Here is a 24,068-nt window from a genome sequence, read left to right as displayed (position 1 = left end):
CCAATCCCCTGGTTACAGTGATCTGCTCCTTGTGGATTCACAGCCCTCCCCAGGTGAGATTTTGACTTATCCACCAATCCTCTGGGTTGAGATGCTGTTATTAAACTTAGATCCTTGGCATTGTTCTCACACTGCCTAGGATAGGCTTATCTACTGGAAGCAAGTTGCTGCAGCTGAGGTAGGCACAGTGGAGGGAGGTGCTGAGAGGTAAGTACCTGCACTTTCATAGCCCACGGGCTATTAGTATGAAAATGTTCACATGCTTCACATACTTATACTAGCAGTTTATAGCACGTTTAGGCACTTTTTAAAAAGAAACTTTGCTTTTTGAAGTTACTGTTGCTTTAAATTTAGCATGGTCAGCTTATCATGCATAGAAGTTGCTTCTGAGCTTTGCACAGTATGTTTTCTATCATAAGTTTGTGAGATTCCACAATTCATTATGCTTCGGATTCACTTCCTAGCCACTAAGAGGAGGCAAAGTTCCCTAAAACTGTCTATAGCACTTCATCCCTCCCACTTCACTGGTATGTCTGTTAAAACTTTGCCTCCCAGGAGGTGGGTGAAGAATTGAGAAGCTCTTAACAAATTTTAGAGATAAGTTTTCAGATTGATTTGAGACTCATTTTCCCCCTCAGAGAGCTGCTGCAAGAGAGACAGAGGGGTGTATGGAGTATAGGCAGTGGCACAATTTACTCTCATTGAGGAAGTTAATCACAAGCCTAGCAATGGATATCTCAGGGACAGATACGTAGCCTCCTCCTGTTGGTGCGTCATTTTACTCTAATATTGGTATCCTCTGCTGTAATGTGCTCAGCACTGGATGGGCTACCACTGGATAAGATGTTTACCATATATGTAAGCACAGTGAATGGGATGCTTCACAAAGTAAGTATTTTATAGTTTTTTTTTCTCAGCTCCCACACAGCCCACAGCCTAGTACATGTTACACAGGCTAGTGTACAATCAAAGCCAGGGGATTTAAAAGTTATCAAATATTATAGATACTATAATATAGATTTAGGGATAGAAGTGAATTAGTATTTATTTACACACACATATTTAGCATAAAATAAAAAGTACAATATAATCTTATAAATAAGATAACATAAAAAAATATGTGTTTATACAAAACTTAAAGGGACATAATACTCATATGCTAAATCACTTGAAACTGATGCAGTATAACTGTAAAAAGCTGACAGGAAAAAAATCACCTGAGCATCTCTAAGTAAAAAAGGAAGATATTTTACCTCACAATTTCCTCATCTCAGCAGAGTAAGTTCTGTGTAAAAAGTTATACTCAGCTGTTGCCCAGCTGCAGGTAAAAAAAAAAAGAGGAAATGAACAGCAGCCAATCTGCATCAGCAGTGCTGAGGTCATGAACTCTTTTACTGTGATCTCATGAGATTTGACTTAACTCTCATGAGATTTCATAGTAAACCTCCTTAAACTGAATAGGGAAATAAGATGAGTCCAACAGCAGGTTACTGTTCAGCACTCTGTTTTTGAGGTTATTTATCCGTGCAGGCTGCAAGGGTCCATACCAAAAAACCCAAAAATAAGTAGAAAGTTCAAGCTGCAGCAGCACTGAATAAAAAGATTTTTATTTTTGCCAAAAAGTTAATACAACGTTTCGGACCAACTGTCCTTAATCATGTATAAAATCACACTGACACATAAAGGCTTAAAATACCCTTAACCCCTCCCATTCAATTATAATACACACCTGTGATGATCTATCTACATCAGTTAACTCCACCTAATGTTCACACACCTCTTTTCTTAGAGGTTCTCATATGACTTCACAGTTGATTTATCATTGTGTGTACACAACATAGACATTCTAAATCAAAGATACCTATACTTTTTGTTAGCTCTAAGAACTTTTTAGACCTTTTTTTTTTTTTTTTTTTTTTTTAAAGCCTTTACCTCTTATATTAAAGGGACAGTAATCAGAAAATACTCCAATCCATTTCTCTATTCATACCTCCTGGCCACATAGTACCTAATGTATAGATCCAAAACAATTCTTTTTGCTGAAGTTTTTTCTCTCTGTTGCCCCCCCTCCTGGGTTTCTCTACATGATCTATAATCTGAAATCTAATTTGACTCAGACTATGCCCAGCTGTCAAAAAATGGTGAGCCACAGGTGCATCTACATCTCCTGTTCTTATGCTACTCTTGTGTTAGTTCAACCTCTCACACACCTTACGGGTGGTCTCTCCTACATAGCCCCACCCACATGGGCATTTGATTAGATACACAGCATATTCTGTGTTACAGGTGAAATACCATCTAATCAAAAATTTCTTGCCTGTACGTGGGTGGCAAAATGTAGAGCCCCGCACCATATTGTTACAGTTAGTACAATTTAGGCAGGGAAAGCAACCATTGTTTTTTTTGTCAATATACCTCTGCACTTTCATTTTACCAGGTCCTATATCTGCCCTAACAAGGGTATCCTTAAGATTTTTACCCCTCCTGTATGCAGGCATTGGCGGTACTTGAAATTCCTTCACTTTAGGGTTACATTCACTTAGTACACTCCAGTGCTTTCTTATAATACCTTGTATTTTATCACTAAGGGGAGAAAAATTACTCACAAATACCATTCTATCTGTTTGGTCCTTTTCTTTATTATTTTGTTGTTCTAACAACTTAGCCCTCGGAATGTCTAGAGCGCTATTTATGCCCTCCTGTATCATTTTAGATGGATAGCCTCTCTTTGTGAATGCATTCCCTATCTCACTAAGTCTCTCCAGTGCCAGACTCTCGTCTGATACTATGCGTCTTACACGCAGAAACTGGCTCTTTGGTAGAGATCTAGTGAGAGTGGGAGGATGTGCACTACTGTAGTGTAATAGATTGTTACAATCTGTTTCCTTTCTATACAGATCTACTGACAATGAAGTCCCAGACTTATAAACTTTGGTATCTAGAAAGTTAATGCTTTCTTCACTATGGACAAGTTTAAATTTAATATTAAGGGTAGCGCTATTCAAATCCTTAAAGAACTGTTCCAGGGTCCCAATGTCGCCCAACCACACACCGAACACATCATCTATATAGCGCCACCATGTGGCGCCATATAGAATAAATAAAGGGTGGCTGTACACCACATGCTCTTCAAACACATTCATGAAAATGTTCGCGTATGTGGGAGCGACATTGGAACCCATGGCCGTGCCCTGAAGTTGCAGAAAATAGTCATCTTGGAATAGGAAGTAATTACACCGCAGTACAATACCTAGCAGTTCAACAATAAAATTTCTCTGCATCTCACTTATCTCTGTGCTATTGCTCAGTATTCTATTTACTGCTCCAATTCCTGCTTCATGTGTAATGGATGTATACAAACTTACTACATCCATACTATACAGAATTCCTTTTCCCTCACTTAGATCCAGACTATGTATTTTCTTCAAAAAATCACCTGTATCTCTTATGTAAGAGTTAGATCCCACAAAAGGTCTCAGATATTTATCAAGGAAAATGGAGGCATTGGACAGGATTGATCCAATTCCTGCCACTATAGGGCGTCCTGGTGGAGCTACCTTGTCCTTATGGATTTTTGGTAATGTATAAAGGACAGGTGTTATTTCCTCAGTCTCCAATAGGAATTTCACCACATCCTGCCCAATGACTCCTCCTCTCTCTGCTTTAGATACACAGCTCTCTATTTCTTTCTTGATTTCAAACTTAGGGTTTTTTGATAGCAACTTATACACTTTCTCATCTGCCAATTGTGCTCTAATTTCTTGAATATAAAATTCTTTATCCAAAAGGACAGTTGCACCACCCTTGTCCGCTCTCTTAATGATAATCCCTTTATTATCATTCAGTTTCTTTAAAGCATTCCTATCTTTTTTAGTAAAGTTCACTTTTCTGTTAACCTTAACCTCTCTACCTTTCTTTTCTAGAATCTCTATATCCCTGTCAACCAATTGTATGAAGGTTTGTACACTGGGGTTAACCTGTGATGGCGTGAAATTGCTTTTATTTCTTAAGTTTAACACAGATAAATTAAGTGTTTCAATACATGCATTATTTTTAATTGGTGGCACAATGCAATCTGAGAAAAAACTTTTCAGTTTAACTGATCTGTAAAATCTATGCAAGTCTTTACGCAGCTCAAACATGTTACATTCACCTGTGGGACAGAATGATAGTCCTTTGTTTAGCACTTGCTCTTCTTCCATGGTTAGCTGCGTCTGACTCAGATTTACAGTTATTTCCTCTGGCTGCGAGTCGTTGCCCGCTGCTTGCTGCCACTCGTCTTGGTCTTTTTTTCCTGCGGTGGCGCTTCCCTCCTCTGCGGGTTTGCCCTCTCCTTCTGAGTCCCCCGAAGCCGATTCTGATGAGGAACTCTGTGTGGCCGATTGATCATTTTGCCTATTCGCCCTGCTACGCCGGTTTCTCCTTCCACCGGAAGTGCCTCCGTATCTACTTCCGGTCCGTTCTCCAACTCGTTCCCCTCTCCAGCGATACACTGTTCCGGTCTCGTAATCATGCTCATCTCGGGCAAACTTGTTTTTTTTTCTGTCTTGTATGGTACTCCTCAATTCCTGCATCTGTGTTTCCACATCGCTTATTAATTTATCCAGCTCTTGTGCGGACATTGATGTCGCCAGCTCACGCTTGTATTCTTCCATCTGTACTCTTTGTTTGCTCAGCTCCATCTGCAGAAATTCAACCGTGAGTACCATCAAATCGAAAGAGCACTTGTTCAAAATCATTTCAAATTTCTGACAGTATTCGATGTTATCCCGCAACAGGGTGGGTTGCACATTCATTCGCAGGCCTCTAGGGATCCTTTTCACTCTATGATATTCCGCTAGAGTTACTGCATGTAATTCATATGCTATTTGCTTCTTCTGTATATGCTCATAGCTTTTACTTACAACTTGACTGGGAGAGGCTCTCAAGAAATCCCTTGAGCCACAAATCAATGTGGTAATTCTTGCTGCTTCTGTGTCTGTGTATCCAAAAGTCTTTGGCTCATCTTGTTTGTCCTCCATAGTTAAGGTGCACAGAACAGAATTGGTATAACAACAATTCCAACAGCAGGTTACTGTTCAGCACTCTGTTTTTGAGGTTATTTATCCGTGCAGGCTGCAAGGGTCCATACCAAAAAACCCAAAAATAAGTAGAAAGTTCAAGCTGCAGCAGCACTGAATAAAAAGATTTTTATTTTTGCCAAAAAGTTAATACAACGTTTCGGACCAACTGTCCTTAATCATGTATAAAATCACACTGACACATACAGGCTTAAAATACCCTTAACCCCTCCCATTCAATTATAATACACACCTGTGATGATCTATCTACATCAGTTAACTCCACCTAGTGTTCACACACCTCTTTTCTTAGAGGTTCTCATATGACTTCACAGTTGATTTATCATTGTGTGTACTTTTTGTTAGCTCTAAGAACTTTTTAGACCTTTTTTTTTTTTTTTTTTTTTTTTTTTTTTTTTTTAAGCCTTTACCTCTTATATTAAAGGGACAGTAATCAGAAAATACTCCAATCCATTTCTCTATTCATACCTCCTGGCCACATAGTACCTAATGTATAGATCCAAAACAATTCTTTTTGCTGAAGTTTTTTCTCTCTGTTGCCCCCCCTCCTGGGTTTCTCTACATGATCTATAATCTGAAATCTAATTTGACTCAGAAATAAGATGAGTGTGCACGTAAGCTCACTCCCTTAGCTGTCCCGAGACAGACATACTAATATGCTGCTTAGAAGTCCTTTACAATGGGATGTGGCTACTTAGGAACTTTTGAGGTAAAATATCTTTCTTTTTACATAGAGATGTTCAGGTGATATTTTCTAGTCCGCTTTTTACAGCTATGCTACATCACTTTCAAGTGTTTTAACATTTGGGTATCATGGCCCTTTAAACACCACTCTGTGTCCTGGTAAGTATATTTTCTCTGTGTCTAAATCTGTGTCTTTTGTTCTTGACTTTAATTTTCTCAGGTGAAATCCTCAAAAGAATAAAAAGTATAACATGTATGTATGTATGGCGTACTTGTAAAGCGCAGCTAATCACTCGTAAGGGTCTCAAGGCGTTGCTCATTTCTTTCATATAATTGGCAAGAGTCCATGAGCTAGTGATGTATGGGATATACAATCCTACCAGGAGGGGCAAAGTTTCCCAAACCTCAAAATGCCTATAAATACACCCCTCACCACACCCACAATTCAGTTTTACAAACTTTGCCTCCTATGGAGGTGATGAAGTAAGTTTGTGCTAAGATTTCTACGTTGATATACGCTTCTCAGCATTTTTTGAAGCCCGATTCCTCTCAGAGTACAGTGAATGTCAGAGGGATGTGAAGGGAGTATCACCTATTGAATGCAATGGTTTTCCTCACAGAGATCTATTTCATAGGTTCTCTGTTATCGGTCATAGAGATTCATCTCCTACCTCCCTTTTCAGATCGACGATATACTCTCATATTCCATTACCTCTACTGATAACCGCTTCAGTACTGGTTTGGCTATCTGCTATATGTGGATGGGTGTCTTTTGGTAAGTATGTTTTCATTACTTAAGACACTCTCAGCTGTGGTTTGGCACTTTATGTATTTATATAAAGTTCTAAATATATGTATTGTACTTATATTTGCCATGATTCAGGATTTCAGTATATTTCCTTTTTGCAGACTGTCAGTTTCATATCTGGGAAATGTTTTTTTATGAAAATGTATTTCTTACCTGGGGTATAGTCTCTTTTTCAAATTGACTGTGCAGAATTAGGCTCGCGAGGGCGGAAAATGCCAAAGTTTATTGCGTCATTCTTGGCGCAATTTTTTTTGGCGCAAAGTTACGTTCATTGACGCAAATTCTGCATTTCCGGCGTCTTAGTTGACGCCGAGTCCTTCACAAGGTTGCGTCATTTATGACGCGAGTGTGTCGTTTTCTGACGTTTTTGGCGCCAAAAAATATTTTTCTGTTTGTTGTGCGTCATACTTAGCGCCAAATATTTTCATTATTTAACACCCCATTCCTATTTGCCTCTTGCCTTTTTCTATGTCAGAGGGCTATGCTGTTTGCATTTTTTCCCATTCCTGAAACTGCCATATAAGGAAATTGATAATTTTGCTTTATATGTTGTTTTTTTCTCTTACATTTGCAAGATGTCTCAATCTGATCCTGTCTCAGAATTCACTGTTGGATCCCCGCTGCCTGATAACAGTTCTACCAAAGCTAAGTGCATTTGTTGTAAACTTGTGGAGATTATACCTCCAGCTGTGGTTTTAATAGTTGTCATGATAAACTTTTACATGCAGAAAATATATCCATCAGTAGTAGTTCATTACCTGTTGCTGTTCCCTCAACATCTAATGCACAGGATATACCTGTAAATTTAAAAGAATTTATTTCTGATTCTATTCAGAAGGCTTTGTCTGCCATTCCGCCTTCTAATAAACGTAAAAGGTCTTTTAAAACTTCTCATAGAGTTGATGAAATTTCAAATGACCGGCAACATACTGATTTATCTTTCTCTGATGAGGATCTATCTGATTCAGAAGATCCTGCCTCAGATATTGACACTGACAAATCTTCTTATTTATTTAAAATGGAGTGTATTTGTTCTTTATTAAAAGAAGTGTTAATTACATTGGATATGGAGGAAACTAGTCCTCTTGATATTAAAACTAGCAAACATTTAAATTCTGTTTATAAACCTCCTGTGGTTATTCCAGAGGTTTTTCCAGTTCCTGATGCTATTTCTGATATGATTTCTAAAGAATGGAATAGACCTGGTACTTCTTTTATTCCTTCTTCAAGTTTTTAAAAATTGTATCCTTTGCCAGCAGTTAGAGTTTTGGGAAAAGATCCCCAAAGTTGATGGGGCTATCTCTACTCTTGCTAAACGTACTACTATTCCTATGGAAGATAGTACTTCTTTTAAAGATCCTTTAGATAGGAATTTTGAATCTTATCTAAGGAAGGCTTATTTATATTCAGGTCATATTCTTAGGCCTGCAATTTATTTGACTCATTTTGCAGCTGCTTCAACTCTTTGGTTGGAGACTTTAGCGCAACAAGTATCGGATCATGATTTGTCTAGCATTGTTAAGTTGATTCAACATGCTAATAATTTCATTTGTGATGCCATTTTTGATAGTATCAAAATTGATGTTAGATATATGTCTTTAGCTATTTTAGCTAGAAGAGCTTTGTGGATCAAATCTTGGAATGCTGATATGACTTCTAAGTCCAGATTGCTATCTCTTTCTTTCCAAGGTACTAAATTATTTGGTTCTCAGTTGGATTCAATAATTTCAACTGTCACTGGGGGGAAGTGAGTTTTTTTGCCTCAGGATAAAAAACCCTAAGGGTAAATCTAAAGCTTCTAACCGTTTTCGTTCCTTTCGACATAATAAGGAACAGAAATCTAATCCTTCCCCAAAGGAATCTGTTTCCAATTGGAAGCCTTCCTCAAATTGGAATAATCCCAAGCCTTTTAAGAGATCAAAGCCAGCCCCCAAGTCCGCATGAAGGTGCGGCCCTCATTCCAGCTCAGCTGGTAGGGGGCAGATTAAAATTTTTCAAAGATGTTTGGATCAATTTGGACCAAAATCGTTGCATTCAGAGTATTGTCTCTCAGGGGTACAGAATAGGATTCAGAGTAAGACCGTCTGTGAGAAGATTTTTTCTCTCACGCATTCCAGCGAACCCAGTAAAGGCTCAGGCTTTCCTGAAGTATGTTTCAGACCTGGAGTTATCAGGGGTAATCATGCCAGTTCCGCTTCAGGAACAGGGTCTGGGGTTTTATTAAAATCTATTCATTGTCCCAAGGAAAGAAAATTCATTCAGACCAGTTTTGGATCTAAAGATTTTGAATCAATATGTAAGAGTACCAACTTTCAAGATGGTGACTATAAGGACTATTCTGTCTTTTGTTCAGCAAGGGCATTATATGTCCACAATAGACTTGCAGGATGCATACCTTCATATTCAGATTCATCCAGAACATTATCAGTTCCTGAGATTCTCTTTTCTAGACAAGCATTACCAATTTGTTGCTCTTCCTTTAGGCCTTGAGACAGCTCCAAGAATCTTTTCAAAGGTTCTCTGTGCCCTACTCTCTGTAATCAGAGAGCAGGGTATTGCAGTGTTTCCTTATTTGGACGATATCTTGGTACTCGCTCAGTCTTTACGTTCTGCAGGATCTCACACAAATCAACTAGTGTTGTTTCTTCAAAGACATGGTTGGAGGATCAATTTACCAAAAAGTTCTTTGATTCCTCAGACAAGGGTCACCTTTTTAGGTTTCCAGATAGATTCAGTGTCCATGACTCTGCCTGTAACGGACAAGAGACGTTTAAAATTGGTTGCAGCCTGTCGGAACCTTCAGTCTCAATCATTCCCTTCAGTAGCTATGTGCATGGAAGTTTTAGGTCTCATGACTGCAGCATCGGACATGATCCCCTTTGCTCGTTTTCATAAGAGACCTCTCCAGCTTTGTATGCTGAACCAATGGTGCAGGGATTATACAAGGATATCACAATTAATATCCTTAAATCCCAATGTTTGACTTTCTCTGACTTGGTGGTTCTATCACCATTGTATAATTCTAGGGGCCTCTTTCGTTCATCCAACCTGGACTGTGATCACAACAGATGCGAGTCTTTCAGGTTGGGGAGCTGTTTGGGGATCTCTGACAGCACAAGGGGTTTGGAACTCCGTGCAATTCTCAGGGCTCTTCAGTTTTGGCCTCTGTTGAAGAGAGAACCGTTCATTTGTTTTCAGACAGACAATTTCACAACTGTGGCATATGTCAATCATCTGGGTGGGACTCACAGTCCTCAAGCTATGAAAGAAGTATCTTGGATACTTGCTTGGGTGGAATCCAGCTCCTATCTAATTTCTGTGGTTCATATCCCAGGTATAGACAATTGGGACACGGATTATCTCAGTCGTCAGACTTTACATCCGGGAGAATGGTCTCTTCACCCAGATGTGTTTTCTCAAATTGTTCAGATGTGGGGGCTTCCAGAAATAGATCTGATGGCATCTCATCTAAACAAGAAACTTCCCAGGTACCTGTCCAGGTCCAGGGATCCTCAGGCGGAAGCAGTGGATGCATTGACACTTCCGTGGTGTTATCAACCTGCTTATATTTTCCCGCCTCTAGTTCTTCTTCCAAGATTGATCTCCAAAATCATCATGGAGCAATCGTTTGTGCTGCTGGTGGCTCCAGCATGGTCTCAAAGGTTTTGGTATGCGGATCTTGTTCGGGTGTCCAATTGCCAACCTTGGCCACTTCCATTACGACCAGACCTTCTATCTCAAGGTCAGTTTTTCCATCAGGATCTCAAATCATTAAATTTGAAGGTATGGAAATTGAACGCTTAGTGCATAGTCATAGAGGTTTCTCTGACTCAGTGATTAATACTATGTTGCAGGCTCGTAAATCTGTTTCTAGAAAGATTTATTATCAAGTTTGGAAGACTTACATTTCATGGTGCTCTTCTCATAAATTCACTTGGCATTCTTTTAGAATTCCTAGAATTTTACAGTTTCTTCAGGATGGTTTGGATAAAGGTTTGTCTGCAAGTTCCTTGAAAGGACAAATCTCTGCTCTTTTTGTTTTATTTCACAGGAAAATTGCTAAACTTCCTGATATTCATTGTTTTGTTCAGGCTTTGGTTTGTATAAAAAAAACAAATTCCCCAAAGCGTGGGGGGAAATCCTTCTGCAACAACAAAGATTATCAAGTATCTCTATGTAGAGTAGTGTACTTGGGATTAGGTACTTACCCCCCGCTTCCTTCGTTCTTCACGGCTCAAATGTAGTACTAGCCCGGTGCGGAGCTGCCGTTAAGGAGACCTCTCTCCTGGACAACTGTCAGTCCGCGTATTCCGTTTGGACCCTCAATGCTCTTACAAGCCACTTGGTCCGGACGCCAATGACTCACACACACACTGGCTCAGGGACATTACGTCATCGTTCTGTGCCGACTTACGGGGGTCAAGGATTCTCCGATCTTCGATCTCCGTGGCCACCTCAAAAAGCCTCCTTCATCCACCAAGTAAATGTCCTTGTAGTGACAGCTTGCAATCGACTTAAGGGGTATTACTGCTTGCTCCAGAAACGGCTCAAAGTGTTGGCAAAAAAGGAAATTAGGAGCTGCAGTAAAACATATTAGCTATATTTTCATCCATAAAAATGGAACAGTGACAAAAAACAACAAACATGCCCTAAGTTGAAAGAAAAGATTTTTTGTCACATGTTACTGTTCCATTTTTATGTATGAAAATAAAGCTATTATGTTTTACTGCGGCTTCTAATTTCCTTTTTTGCTAACAAATTGGTTTGTATCAAGCCTGTCATTAAGTCAATCTCTCCTCCTTGGAGTCTTAATTTGGTTTTGAAGGCTTTACAGGCTCCTCCATTTGAGCCTATGCATTCTTTGGACGTTAAACTACTTTCTTGGAAAGTGTTGTTCCTTTTGGCCATCTCTTCTGCTAGAAGAGTTTCTGAATTATCTGCTCTTGCTTGTGATTCTCCTTTTCTGATTTTTCATCAGGATAAGGCAGTTTTGCGGACTTCATTTAAATTCTTACCTAAGGTTGTGAATTCTAACAACATTAATAGAGAAATTCAAAAAATATAAATGTGTAAAATTAGTGCGCCAATGGTCTAAAATCAACTAGCAATATAAAGGTGAATAAAAAGTGTATATGCAGATGGCAAAAAAGTGGTAATTTCAAAAATTAAGACCAAGTAGGAAACAAATGAGTTATTCCTAGGTCTAAACTCAAATGACAAATAGTGGTAGTGAATTAGTGCTATCTTGGCAGTATACTCCTTAAATAAAAAAGGGGGTACTGGCATTTAAAATACAAGGCAAAGGTTGTTAATAGACACAGCAATATAGTTGGATCATTATTAGGTACAACGATATAGTGCAATCGTCCCAATAATCAAAGTTATACAAATGTGGTGGGCGTATTGTCCAAATCACAGGAGGCAAGCACTTCTTCAAACGATCCCTGTTGGTGACCCAGGGGTGGATACTAAATAGAAAAGAAGATAAAAGAAGGCGCCAACATAGTGCGGTTACCAATGAGATGGGACACGCAGTGCAAATAAAACCAAATACTCACAGGATGAAGGACACTTGAAAAGTGTCACAAGTGCCTCCTGGACCCTCAGAGTTGTCCAGCTAACTCCCACTCCACTGTGGTGGTAAGATTCCGCTCGTCTCTGCCAGTTCAGGTAGCTACGCTGGTGGTCTTGGCTTATAGCCAGTGTTCAAAAAGACTGACTTGCAGTCTACTCAGATCAAGATGTCCAGTTCTGATCCGTACTCTCCAAAGAGGAGTAAAACAGCAAGGCAAATGGTGGTTTGTATTATGATGGCAAAATACAATGTTACCAATGGTGATAACAAAGAAAGTTCGTGGCTGCAATCTTAAAATGAATAAGACTTTTATTGGCACAACGTTTCTCGGTCTGTACGTGACCGTTTCCTCAGGTGCAAAAGTGTATAATAAAACACATTAAAACCACGAACTTATAACAATCAGTACTTGAGTTATCGACTGCACAATTGCTAGAAATAGAATTTATGTGTGCAGTAATAGTAGGTGTGCCCGATCTGGTAGTTATTTTATATATATTTTCTAATATTAATCATTAGATTTTTAGTGCATTTAAGCCCATTGCGGCTTTTAAATTTATTTTATTTTAAAATATAATTACATTGGTGCGGTTTTACTGCAAACACCGCATTTGTTAATATCCCATTACTCACGTAACCATGGAGGTGTGTATCAATGCAAGCACCCCATTGGACAGGTTACGCAAATGGAACTCCCAGCATGGGGACACACCTACGTACATGCGCGGTGTGCATCTGAAGACGCCGTACTGATTGTTATAAGTTCGTGGTTTTAATGTGTTTTATTATACACTTTTGCACCTGAGGAAACGGTCACGTACAGACCGAGAAACGTTGTGCCAATAAAAGTCTTATTCATTTTAAGATTGCAGCCACGAACTTTCTTTGTTATCACCATTGGTAACATTGTATTTTGCCATCATAATACAAACCACCATTTGCCTTGCTGTTTTACTCCTCTTTGGAGAGTACGGATCAGAACTGGACATCTTGATCTGAGTAGACCGCAAGTCAGTCTTTTTGAACACTGGCTATAAGCCAAGACCACCAGCGTAGCTACCTGAATTAATAGAGAAATTGTTGTCCCTTCTTTGTGTCCTAATCCTAAGAATTCTTTGGAGAGATCTTTACATTCTTTGCATGTGGTGAGAGCTCTGAAATATTATGTTGAAGCCACTAAAGATTTCAGGAAGACTTCTAGTCTATTTGTTATCTTTTCTGGTTCCAGAAAAGGTCAGAAGGCTTCTGCCATTACTTTGGCATCGTGGTTAAAGCTTTAGATTGATCAAGCTTATTTGGAGTCGGGTAAAGCCCCGCCTCAGAGAATTACAGCTCATTCTACTAGATCGGTTTCCACTTCTTGGGCTTTTAAGAATTAAGCTTCAGCTGATCAGATTTGCAAAGCAGCAACTTGGTCTTCTTTGCATACATTTACTAAATTATACCATTTTGATGTATTTGCTTCTTCGGAAGCAGTTTTTGGTAGGAAAGTTCTTCAGGCAGCTTTTTCAGTTTGATTTTTCTGCTTATGATTTAAGTTTTTCTTTTTCTTTTTTTGAGAATAAACTTATACTTGGGTTGTGGATTAATTTTTTTCATAAAAAAATGGCTGTTTTTATTTTGTCCCTCCCTCTCTAGTGACTCTTGCGTGGAGTTCCACATCTTGGGTATTGCTATCCCATACGTCACTAGCTCATGGACTCTTGCCAATTACATGAAAGAAAACATTATTAATGTAAGAACTTACCTGATAAATTCATTTCTTTCATATTGGCAAGAGTCCATGAGGCCCACCCTTTTTATGGTGGTTATGATTTTTTTGTATAAAGCACAATTATTTCCAAATTCCTTTGTTGATGCTTTTTACTCCTTTCTTTATCACCCCACTTCTTGGCTATTCATTAAACTGAATTGTGGGTGTGGTGAGTATTTATAGGCATTTTGAGATTTGGGAAACTTTGCCCCTCCTGGTAGGATTGTATATCCCATACGTCACTAGCTCATGGACTCTTGCAAATATGAAAGAAATTAATTTATCAAGTAAGTTCTTACATAAATTATGTTTTTATCAACCTCGGAAGGATGAAAGGCTGAGTGGACCTTTGACGGGGATTGAACCTGCAACCCTTGGGTTGCTACAGAGCTCATCCACAGTGCCTTAGCATGCTGAGCTATTTGTCCGGCTAGTGTAACTCTTTGTAGCTTTACATTTCCAACACTTTACTTATAACAGGCTACTCACACTTTCCAGAGCTACATATTGCACTATGTATTAGGCTCAATATAAATGTCTCCGGATGGCTGTAACTTTATTCATCAAAAGATTTATTGATACAAAACGATTACATAAAAACAATTTAAAAACAATTGTTGTTATTTTAAAAGTCACTTGGGGTGGAACCTATTTTTCAACAGACACCAATTGTATAGGATCAAAACTATTTAAAATGTGCCGTATTGGTACCGGCTACAAATGTTACAGAAATGAATCCCTGTGTTCTGCTTTGAATTTCCAGCCCTTCCCAGTAACGTAATCACGTCTCCGATGTAGGTTTCCCCTCTTGGCGACTTTTCCAAGGAGATCATATCCATTGCCATGTGACTTTGTGGCGTGCAGAATTTTGATTTCTTTCTTTTCCGAATCGGGATAACACACTTGAGCCCTCGGGATTGCGCACGTCAGGGTTTGCAAGCTCAGGGGCATTCATTTTTCCTGTGAGTCAGCTTTCGGGTTAGCGCATGTATGCTTCTAGAAAGCACACGTTGGTTTTTTGGAGCACTAATTTCCCTTTTAACATTTGATTTTTTGCGACTTTCTTCCTCTTCTGCCGAGTGCTATCCATGCTTTGGGTGTGGAGTCTACTTGTCTCCTTTTTTTGTTTTGGCTTAGCGTACCTTAGTCCTGTAAGTGTTTAGAACTTCTTTTGGAGAGGGTAAGTTTTCCATTGTTAAAGAGCTTTTTTAAGAGGATATAATTATTATGCTGTTTTTTTATGCTATCGGATCTCTGGTTAATTTTTATAAATCTGCCCCAAATGGCCCCAAAATATTGTCTATTGTAGTTTTTTTTTTAAACTAGGTGATAAGCCTTCCCAGAGGGCAGTCTATTTTTTTTAAAGTGAGCTAAATTTACAAAAAATATAAAAATCTAAAGTTACAGAAAAAAATAAACGTAATTATCCAAAATAAAAAAATTAAAGCTAAACTAATACTCCTATAAAAATAAAAACACCCCCTAATCTAACACTAGACTACCAATATCCCTTTTGTAGGGCATTGCCCTAAAGCGATCAGCTTTTTTACCTAAATAAAGTACAAATTACCCCCTAAAAGTAACCCCCACCCCACCCACACAACCCCCCAAAATAAAAAACCTAAGTCTAGCAGCGGCTATCGCATGAAGAGGATCCTCTACGCTGGATGTTTGCACGGCGGCCGCTCCTGCTCGCGGCCACCTCCACTCCGCGCCGCCTTCGCTCCGGATGAAGATAGATGATGTCCCCATGCTAGAGGAAGATGGATCCGCCTGGAAGAAGAGCTTCACCACTGGACGTCAGGAATGGTTAGTACCTATTTCGAGGTTAGACTTAGGTTTTTTTTTTGGTTTTTTTACTAGGGCTTTTTTATTTTAATAGGCCACAAAAGAGCTGATTGCCCTTTTAAAAGCAATGACCATTCAAATGCCCGTTTAGTTTTTTTTAGACATTGCCCTTAAAATGGCATTCACCTCTTTTACTGCCCTTAAAAGGGCAATCGGCTCTTTTTTAAGCCCAAAAAACCCTAATCTAAATAAAAAAAACACCCAAAAATTAAAATAAAAAAGCCTTAACCTAAGCCCCAAATAGGTACTGACTGTTCCTGAAGTCTGGCGGAGAAGGTCTTCTTCCAGATGGATCCATCATCTTCTATCTTCATCCGGAGTGAAGGCGGCGCGGATCGGAGGTGCGGAGCTGTGTTCCCGATGTCTGGATCCTCAGCGGCAGTCCTCAACGGTGGCGGTCCTCGGTGACCTGGAGGCTCCTCTTCATGTGATGTCCGTCGCACACTGAAGATTGAATGCAAGGTACCCCATATGTATTGGGGTACCTTGCATTCCTATTGGCTGAAATTTTGAAATTAGCCAATAGGATGAGAGCTACTGAAATCTTATTGGCTGATTTGAACAGCCAATAGGATTTCAGTAGCTCTAATCCTATTGTCTGATTTCAAAATTTCAGCCAATAGGAATGCAAGGTACCCGAAATTGATTGCGGTACCTTGCATTCAATCTTCAGTCTACAACGGACATCAGATGAAGAGGAGCCTTCATGCCGCCAAGGACCGCCACCGTTGAGGACCGCCGCAGAGGATCCAGGCATCGAGAACACAGCTCCGCACCTCCGCTCCGCCTTCACTCCGGATGAAGATAGAAGATGATGGATCTGCCTGGAAGAAGACCTCGGCCGGACTTTAGGAACAGTGAGTACCTATTTGGGGCTTAGGTTTAGGCTTTTTTATTTTAATATTTGGGGTGGGTTTTTTTTTTTTTTAGATTAGGGGTTTTTTTGGGCTTGAAAAAGAGCTGATTGTCCTTTTAAGGGCAATGCCCATTCAAATGCCCCTTTCGGGGCAATGGGTAGCTTAGGTTTTTTTAGACTTAGGTTTTTTTATTTTGGGGGGTTGTGTGGGTGGGGGGGAGTGAAGGTTGGCAGTTTAGAAGTACATTTTGCGCATGCCTTAGGTGTTTTTTAATATTTCTTGCGGGTGGTTAGATTCTTTTTTTGTTAATACTTTGTGCGGGCGGTTAGGTTTTTTTGTTAATACTTCATGCGGGCGGATAGTTTTTTTTTTTGTTAATACTTCGTACAGGCAGTTAGGTTTTTTTGTTATTATTCCGTGCAGGCGGTAAGGTTTTTTTATTAATATTTCGTGTGGCCGGTTTTAGGTGTTTGTTTTTTTGATAATATTTAGTGCAGGCGGTTAGATATTTGATTGCTGCCATCCATAAGCGACGGCATCAGAACGAGGCTCCAATAGGAGCCTATGGAAGTGCGCTCTTGTGAGCGCAGTGCTTCCTAGCAATGCGAACGCAAGGTCGTGTTCACATTGCGGCTAGTTCGTAATATCATCGCACATTATCGTGCACTGGTATTACAAAGTGGAGCGCTAATATCACTTTCATGTTAGCGATATATAGCGCTCCACCTGTAATCTAGCCCATAGTGTTTTCTTGGAGGGGTTTTTTTTTTGTTACGCACATCTTTTTTTTCCCCCTGCTTCTTTTATTTGTTTTCCTACCTCATTTTGCTTGGCTATATGTTAGACTGAGGTACCTGTGAGGTGGGAGGGGTTTTATAGAGCTCTTGGGGATTGGAAATCTTAGCCCCTTCCTAGTGGTAGGGAAGTGTAATTCCCAGGAGTAATAAATAATGGGCTCTCACCACCATGAAATAAATTAATTTATCAGGTAAGGATAATTTATGTTGTGCAGGCTACCAAAGATTTCAGTCAATCTTCTAGTCCTTTTTTTTCAAGTTTTCATGTCATCGGAAGGGCTTAAATACATCAGCAATTTCGTTAGGTGCCTGGTTAAAATCTTTGACATACAAAATGTATTATGATGCAGGAAAGCCTCCTCCTGAACATACTGCTCATTCGATTAGATCTGTTTCTACTTCTTGGGCTTTTAAAAATGAGGCTTTGGTAGAGCAAATCTTTAAAAGCAGCAACCTGGTCATCCCTGCATACTTTTACTAAATGTTATCACTTTGATATTTTGCTTCTTCAGGGGAAGCTTTTGGTAGCAAGTTTTTCAGGCAGCAGTGTCTGAAAAATAGATTTCTTCCATTTTATTTTCTTACCAATTTTTACCATCCCATCAAGGTCCCAGGTGTAATGAATCGTGGACTCTCATCACCTTATGAAAGAAAACAACATTTATGATTACCTGGTAAATGTATTTCTTTCATGATTTATCTTTCCTGATTTTCTCCTTTTTTTCCTCATCTATTTGTCTATATGTATGACGATCATGGGAAGTGGGAGGGATTTAAATCTCTGGTGTGTTGGGGTGTCTTTTGCCTCCTCCTAGTGGTCAGGAGGGGAATATTCCTTCACCTGATGACTCTTAGACTCCCATTATCATTAAATAAATTAATTTATCGGTTAAGCATAAATTTTGTTTTTGAATAATTGATTTTAAAAAAATGTCCCTTTAGGTCAGGCTTTACAAACCTTAGCAACTAGGTAGACTACTAAAATAAGTTTGGATTGTTAACGTGCATAACTTTATAAAATCCTTCCCTTGCTCCAAAAAATGTTATGTCTTTCTCCTTCGTATTCTGGGAGCCTGCTATGTTTTAAATTTGCTTGTTAACCGCTAATTAAGTTCTGACCTTTCCTGACTTTTTATGTAGGGAAAATGCCCACTGTCGTGTCTCCAGAGCTATACCGGACAAGATTCTGCGAAGCAATGGACAAGTATTTCCTTATGGTTCCTGATCATTGGACAGGCCTTGGTGGGAACTGTTGAAGAACTAAACAGAACATTGTACTATGAAACTTCTTGCACAAAAATGACAATTACACAACTATCACCTAGGCCTTTTCTATCATCAGAGTGTTTTCTTTGCAACTGAAAAGGTTCTTCATTTTCATGTTTAGAAGCCTCTTCCCATTGAATTTACTAAGTGTGAACTAGAAGGGCTGTATATGAATCAGGACATCATGGCAATGTAAATCTGGGAACAGCATTTAATGTACAATTATTCATAAAGCAAAAAAAAAAGACTAACCGCAGAGATTGTTGTTCCATTATCGCTATTTAAGCACTGATGTTTCCATGAGCCTTTTTGTTTGTGGAATAGCAGAGACTATGTAATCACTAAATGTGACTGCTGTGCAGCCAGCATCCTGAATTCCTGTGGCACATATCTCTTGCCTTCTGAGTTCTGTTTTTCAGACAGCAATATCAGGAAGGCATGGGGTGGTTTATATTATTGCTGTATATCTTACTGTTATAAACACGGGTAAGATAAAGAAATACATAGTTACTTTTGTAAATGAGTCAAACTCTGATTTTGAGGACAGCTCATAACAAAAAAGGAAAAACACTCCTTTCAATGATACAGTACAAATGAAAGCTTGATTGTTCTAAGTAACCTTTCTGAATCTGATCTTATTTCTGCATTGCTTCAATACTGAGCTGCCATTAGCGCTTACTAAAATGGATAATAATTACTATACCATTCAAATGTTCAGTTGATTTTCAACAACCCAGTTTGACATTTAAGAGCATTAACATCTCCAATGTAAAGAAAACCCTGGTTATTTGCATTTAATAGAATATACAATATACTACCTCAGTAGTTATTAGTCATCAGTATACCCACATAACATGTAGAAGGTTTTTATTTCTTCATCTGTATGCTAGTCACCACTAAGCCTGATGGAACACCTGGTGGAACTGATAAGCTATGTTCAATTAATACCACTCTGTTACTAATTAGATAGTTTTACTAATTTACACTGGTCACTAATTAGGGTTTCTGTGTTCTGTATTCTAAGGCATTTGTGACTGGACTTCCAGCAAGCAAAACCTTTACACCAAGAGTTTTAAAGGAAAAAGTATGAGAATACATAACACAAAGTGATGTTGCACAGAGCCTTTATCATCATTTGACCATCAGTTAATTATAGAATATTTCTAATAAATAATAAATAAAACTGAATGAGCTTTTTCACATTGCAGTGAATATACAATTTCTCTGACTGTATAGCTTTGTAGTCAATCAGAATGTAAATTCTAAGTAGCCCCTACATTATATTAAATTAATCTTCACTAGGTTTGTAATATAAAGTTTATGGTTGGCATGTAGATAGTTTTTATTGTAATTTTTATAGGGAATGCAGAGGGTGTTGCTTTTATTTTTCAGTGAAGAATGTATTTTGCAGAACACAGCTCTCAAATTTGCACATAAATATTGATCTAGCTGGTGGCATCTTACAAGTGCAATATTCAAATACAGTAAATAAATCTTCAAATTCAGTTTAATGCACAGTTTGTGATAGCTGAAAATCATATTTTTTTTTATAACTACTGTCTTAAGACAGTAGTTGTATATGGGATATAGTTGTTTTATCCTTAGTAATATTACAGAAACAAACCTCAAGATGGTGCTAAGGGATTACTCTTTATTGTGCACGTGACGGCCAGTTTATTAGATTCATCAGGTGCTTGACAACTTGTTTATTAGGGAAGTTTTGTAAAAGTATAAAGATTATCTTTATCAACTCATTGAACAAGTCTGAGAGCATCTTGTATGTAATTATTCAAGTCTGGGGTCTTATGTGATAACTGAAGTATGATCACTTTGTGACAAATGAAGTTTTTTTTTTTTATTTGTATTACTTTTTTAAATGTGATGTACAAGCTATGTAATTGCCAGGGATTGCTGTTATATTAGCTAATTGGCATAATATAAGTTTGAACTGCAGCAGTGCCGGTTAACCTCCCTGTTTGGCTTATATATTTTTAACTAACATTTCTCAGTAAACATTTGTTTGTTTATGACCATCTAGGAAAACCTTTAGTCCAAGAGGCAGTGAGACCCCCTTAAGAGTTTGTCAGTTGTTTTATATGAGATATAAAACAAATGTATGTTTTATTAATGCTTTTACATACCTATAGTCTGTAAAGTTATTTACCTTAGGGATGTTTAACATGGTAATATTTCACTGCTGCAGCTTCTGAGATGTGTATAGTACACAATAATATGTTTCTCTCAATACTGAGAATAATCAAGCACGTTGTAGGTTGTGATACCTGTTGATTAAAGGGACATTAAACACCTCTTGCATTGGTGTAAAAAAAAAAATTGCTTGTCCCACACTCCCTAGATACCAAAAAGCAAAATCTGTAACCTGCAAATTGCCAAAGGCGTCTCTTTGATTTGCTGGGGACAAAATAATTTTTCTGCATCTCTAGAGAGGGTTCCACAAGCATGGATTTTAAACAAAACCAAGAAGTGTTTAATGTCCTCTTAAGAACTGAATTTAAAGCATAATATTGTTTAAAAAACCTTAAAGGAATTTGTTTAAGCTCAGTCTGTCATTTTGTTATCTCCATCTGAAACTATCTGTGGATGTTGGAAAAAAGCCATGTTAATTCTAGAGTGGGTGATTTCAGGTGTTCTTCCCTGTTGATTGATGCTTACAAGGTATGGCCATTATGTTGCATAGCTCAATTTCCCTTACAATTACCACGATGGCAATCGAACAATCTTGATTTTTAAGAGCAAGTTTATTGCTGCATTTATCCCAGAATGAGTGATATTATTTTCAGGTTTGATGGGTTTTGGAGAACCAGTTTTTCGGTCTAATAGTGTATTCTGGTGAGCTAGGTATTTAAACTGCAGAGCTTGTCTTTGTCCTACTGAGCACTATAGAAGCCTACAAAATGACATGGCTTTGAACAACGTAATATATTTACAATGTGCTTGAAAAAGATAGAGATATATATACATAATAAGCTTGCGTTGGACACTTTGTTGGTCTTTTCTAAAGTAGCCTTTCTGAAATGAATAGCAATAAGCCAGAAACTGAGCATATTTAAAACACAAGTTTTTGTCCCTTACATCAAAATATGATTTATTATATTATGGTCCCTTTCACAAAAAGGCACCCTTCTGATGGCCCAAAGCACTGATACTAATCATTAGAGGATAGCATTTAACTGGATGACTACATCCTTATTTTAAATATGTTTTTATGTCTCCATTACATTATTTATCTCGTGACAGTCTGAGAAATGCTTCTGACTGAATCACAGATGTAAAAGCTACTTAAACAATCCACGTACACAATTCTTACATTTCACAGAAAGCTGTGATTTGATATATTACCTATCATTTCTTTAAAGGAAATTTTAAGAAATTTGTAATTTACTTCTGTTATCAAATTGACTTTGTTCTTTTGGTATCCTTTGTTGAAAAACGTACCTAGGTAGGTTCAAGAGTAGCAACACTTTACTGGGAGCTAGCTAGGGATTTTTGCTAGGCACATGTGCCTCTTGTCAATGGCTAATCATATGTATTCATCCCAGTAGTATATTGCTTGCATATAATTGTGTTTAACACCTGCAAAAGGGTTAAAGTCAGCTCCGGAGTGGCAGTGCACTACTAGTAGCTAAACACATCTAGTGAGGCAATGACAAGACACTTATGTATATAGCCACCAGTCACCACCTAGTAGTGCACTGCTGTTATGGAGCCGACAATGCATTTGTAGGGTTTAAACGCCGTTATACCCTAGCAGCAGTGTAACTATAAAATGCTGTAACATGATAGAGCATTTATCTTATGCACTTTTTATTAATATAAACTGAATAAATACACTAATTAATAGGCACACATATTAATTCACTAAGAATAAGAAAACTTTGTAGTGAAAAATAAAATCTGTCCAATTCAGATAACATTCTGGAAGATTTGCTGAAGTAGCTGTTAATCCAACATCAGTTCTACTGGAGAACAAGAATAATTAGCAAGGTTTGTGTAAAAAGAGAATCCTTTTCGTTCCTTATTAATCTAGCTACAGAGTCAGACAGGTGCTTTGTAAAAATAAGTGCATTGGAAAATAAGGCTTTCATTTTTGCCATATAGTTGTTTTTGCCATTTCATACATGGCACTACACACTTCAAATAACCACTTCTACTTTATAGACTATATTATTAAGCATTGTATTATTGTATATATATATTTGTGGGCATCACAGCTTGTGCACTGTTTTCATAGTAGTTTTAATTTAATTGTATTTCTTTTTTTAATGTTTTCTTCTTAATGGGACAGTCAACACCCGACATAACAGGATCCCATATTTTGTAAACCCAATTGAAGAGCCGCCTGCACCGCATCCCTTATTTATTACCTTTGTACTCGTCCTAGTAATCGTTCACGTTATATTTAGAATTCAGCTCAAAATATGGCCGCCTAACTCCTCCCCTTCATCCTTCTTCCCCATCTCTATGCCATTTCAGGCACATTCAAGTATTGATGATGCTTATCATACATCATCGCGCATGCGCATTTGTGGTAGCAGTCAGAAATCAGACTTAAATATAGAATCCGGCTGAAACATATTTGCGAAATAAAGTTCCGCTTTTTGGTTTCTATGCAATTGCACATGTGCAACACTCCGTGAACAAGTTTGGAATTTCTGACCGAGGATTGCATTCTGATTGGCGGATGCTTTCAAAAAGTATGTAGATACATAACGGTGGGGGAGAGTTAGGAGGCCATATTTCGATCAGATTAACTCATGTATCGTGGATAATTACTAGGAGAAGGAAGTAGTAAGACAGAAGCGATGCGAGGAGGCGAATCTTCGTTTGGCTTTACAAAATATGGGATCCTGTTATGTTTGGCGTTGACTGTCCCTTTAAAGTCACCTGTATTGCAACTCACTAAGTTTGTACTATATTATAAAAGTAAACCAGGTTTCAGTATTAGAGTAATTATTTTTGAACTTAATAGCTAATATTTTGCACTTTTATTTAAAATATAAAGCACTCAAATAGGTAATGTGTAATCCTTTAGAAAAACATATCAATATTTTTCCCCCTACAAAATGTACCATTATATTGAATGATAATGTTTGTTTGCAGATAGATCATGAGGCTAATAAAATTTCATCCATCATCGTCCCTGTGTCGCTCCTGTGCTAGACTTTATTAATGTGTTTAACCATTTTGTGGTGGTTAAGCAGATACTTTGCAACAAGCATTTATGTACTAAAAGAATTTAGCAATTTTTAATTGCATTAACATTTTAATTTTATATGCTTTTCTAATGGATTAAAATAGCAATCTATATGAACTGAACATTGAAAACATTTATTTGGGATATGACAAGATTGCTATTTTCTCTTTACATTTTAAGACTA

At 38.1% G+C, this 24,068-nt stretch overlaps 1 protein-coding gene across 1 annotated transcript in view; it reads left to right on the top strand.

Moving 5' to 3' along the window:
- Window positions 1-23,826, top strand: part of PIKFYVE (phosphoinositide kinase, FYVE-type zinc finger containing) — a 563,129-nt gene extending 539,303 nt beyond the window's left edge. Inside the window, exon 40 of the mRNA XM_053713067.1 lies at window positions 18,544-23,826. Within this exon, the coding sequence (XP_053569042.1) occupies window positions 18,544-18,659 (116 nt within the window). The 3' untranslated portion in view covers window positions 18,660-23,826. The remainder of the gene's footprint in view (window positions 1-18,543) is intronic.
- The last annotated feature ends 242 nt before the right edge of the window (window positions 23,827-24,068 follow it).

This window comes from Bombina bombina, chromosome 1 (assembly GCF_027579735.1).
Source record: "Bombina bombina isolate aBomBom1 chromosome 1, aBomBom1.pri, whole genome shotgun sequence".
In the NCBI taxonomy this organism is placed as follows: Eukaryota; Metazoa; Chordata; class Amphibia; order Anura; family Bombinatoridae; genus Bombina; species Bombina bombina.
Note: the sequence above shows the minus strand (reverse complement) of the source record. Positions and strands in the feature narration are given on the sequence as shown.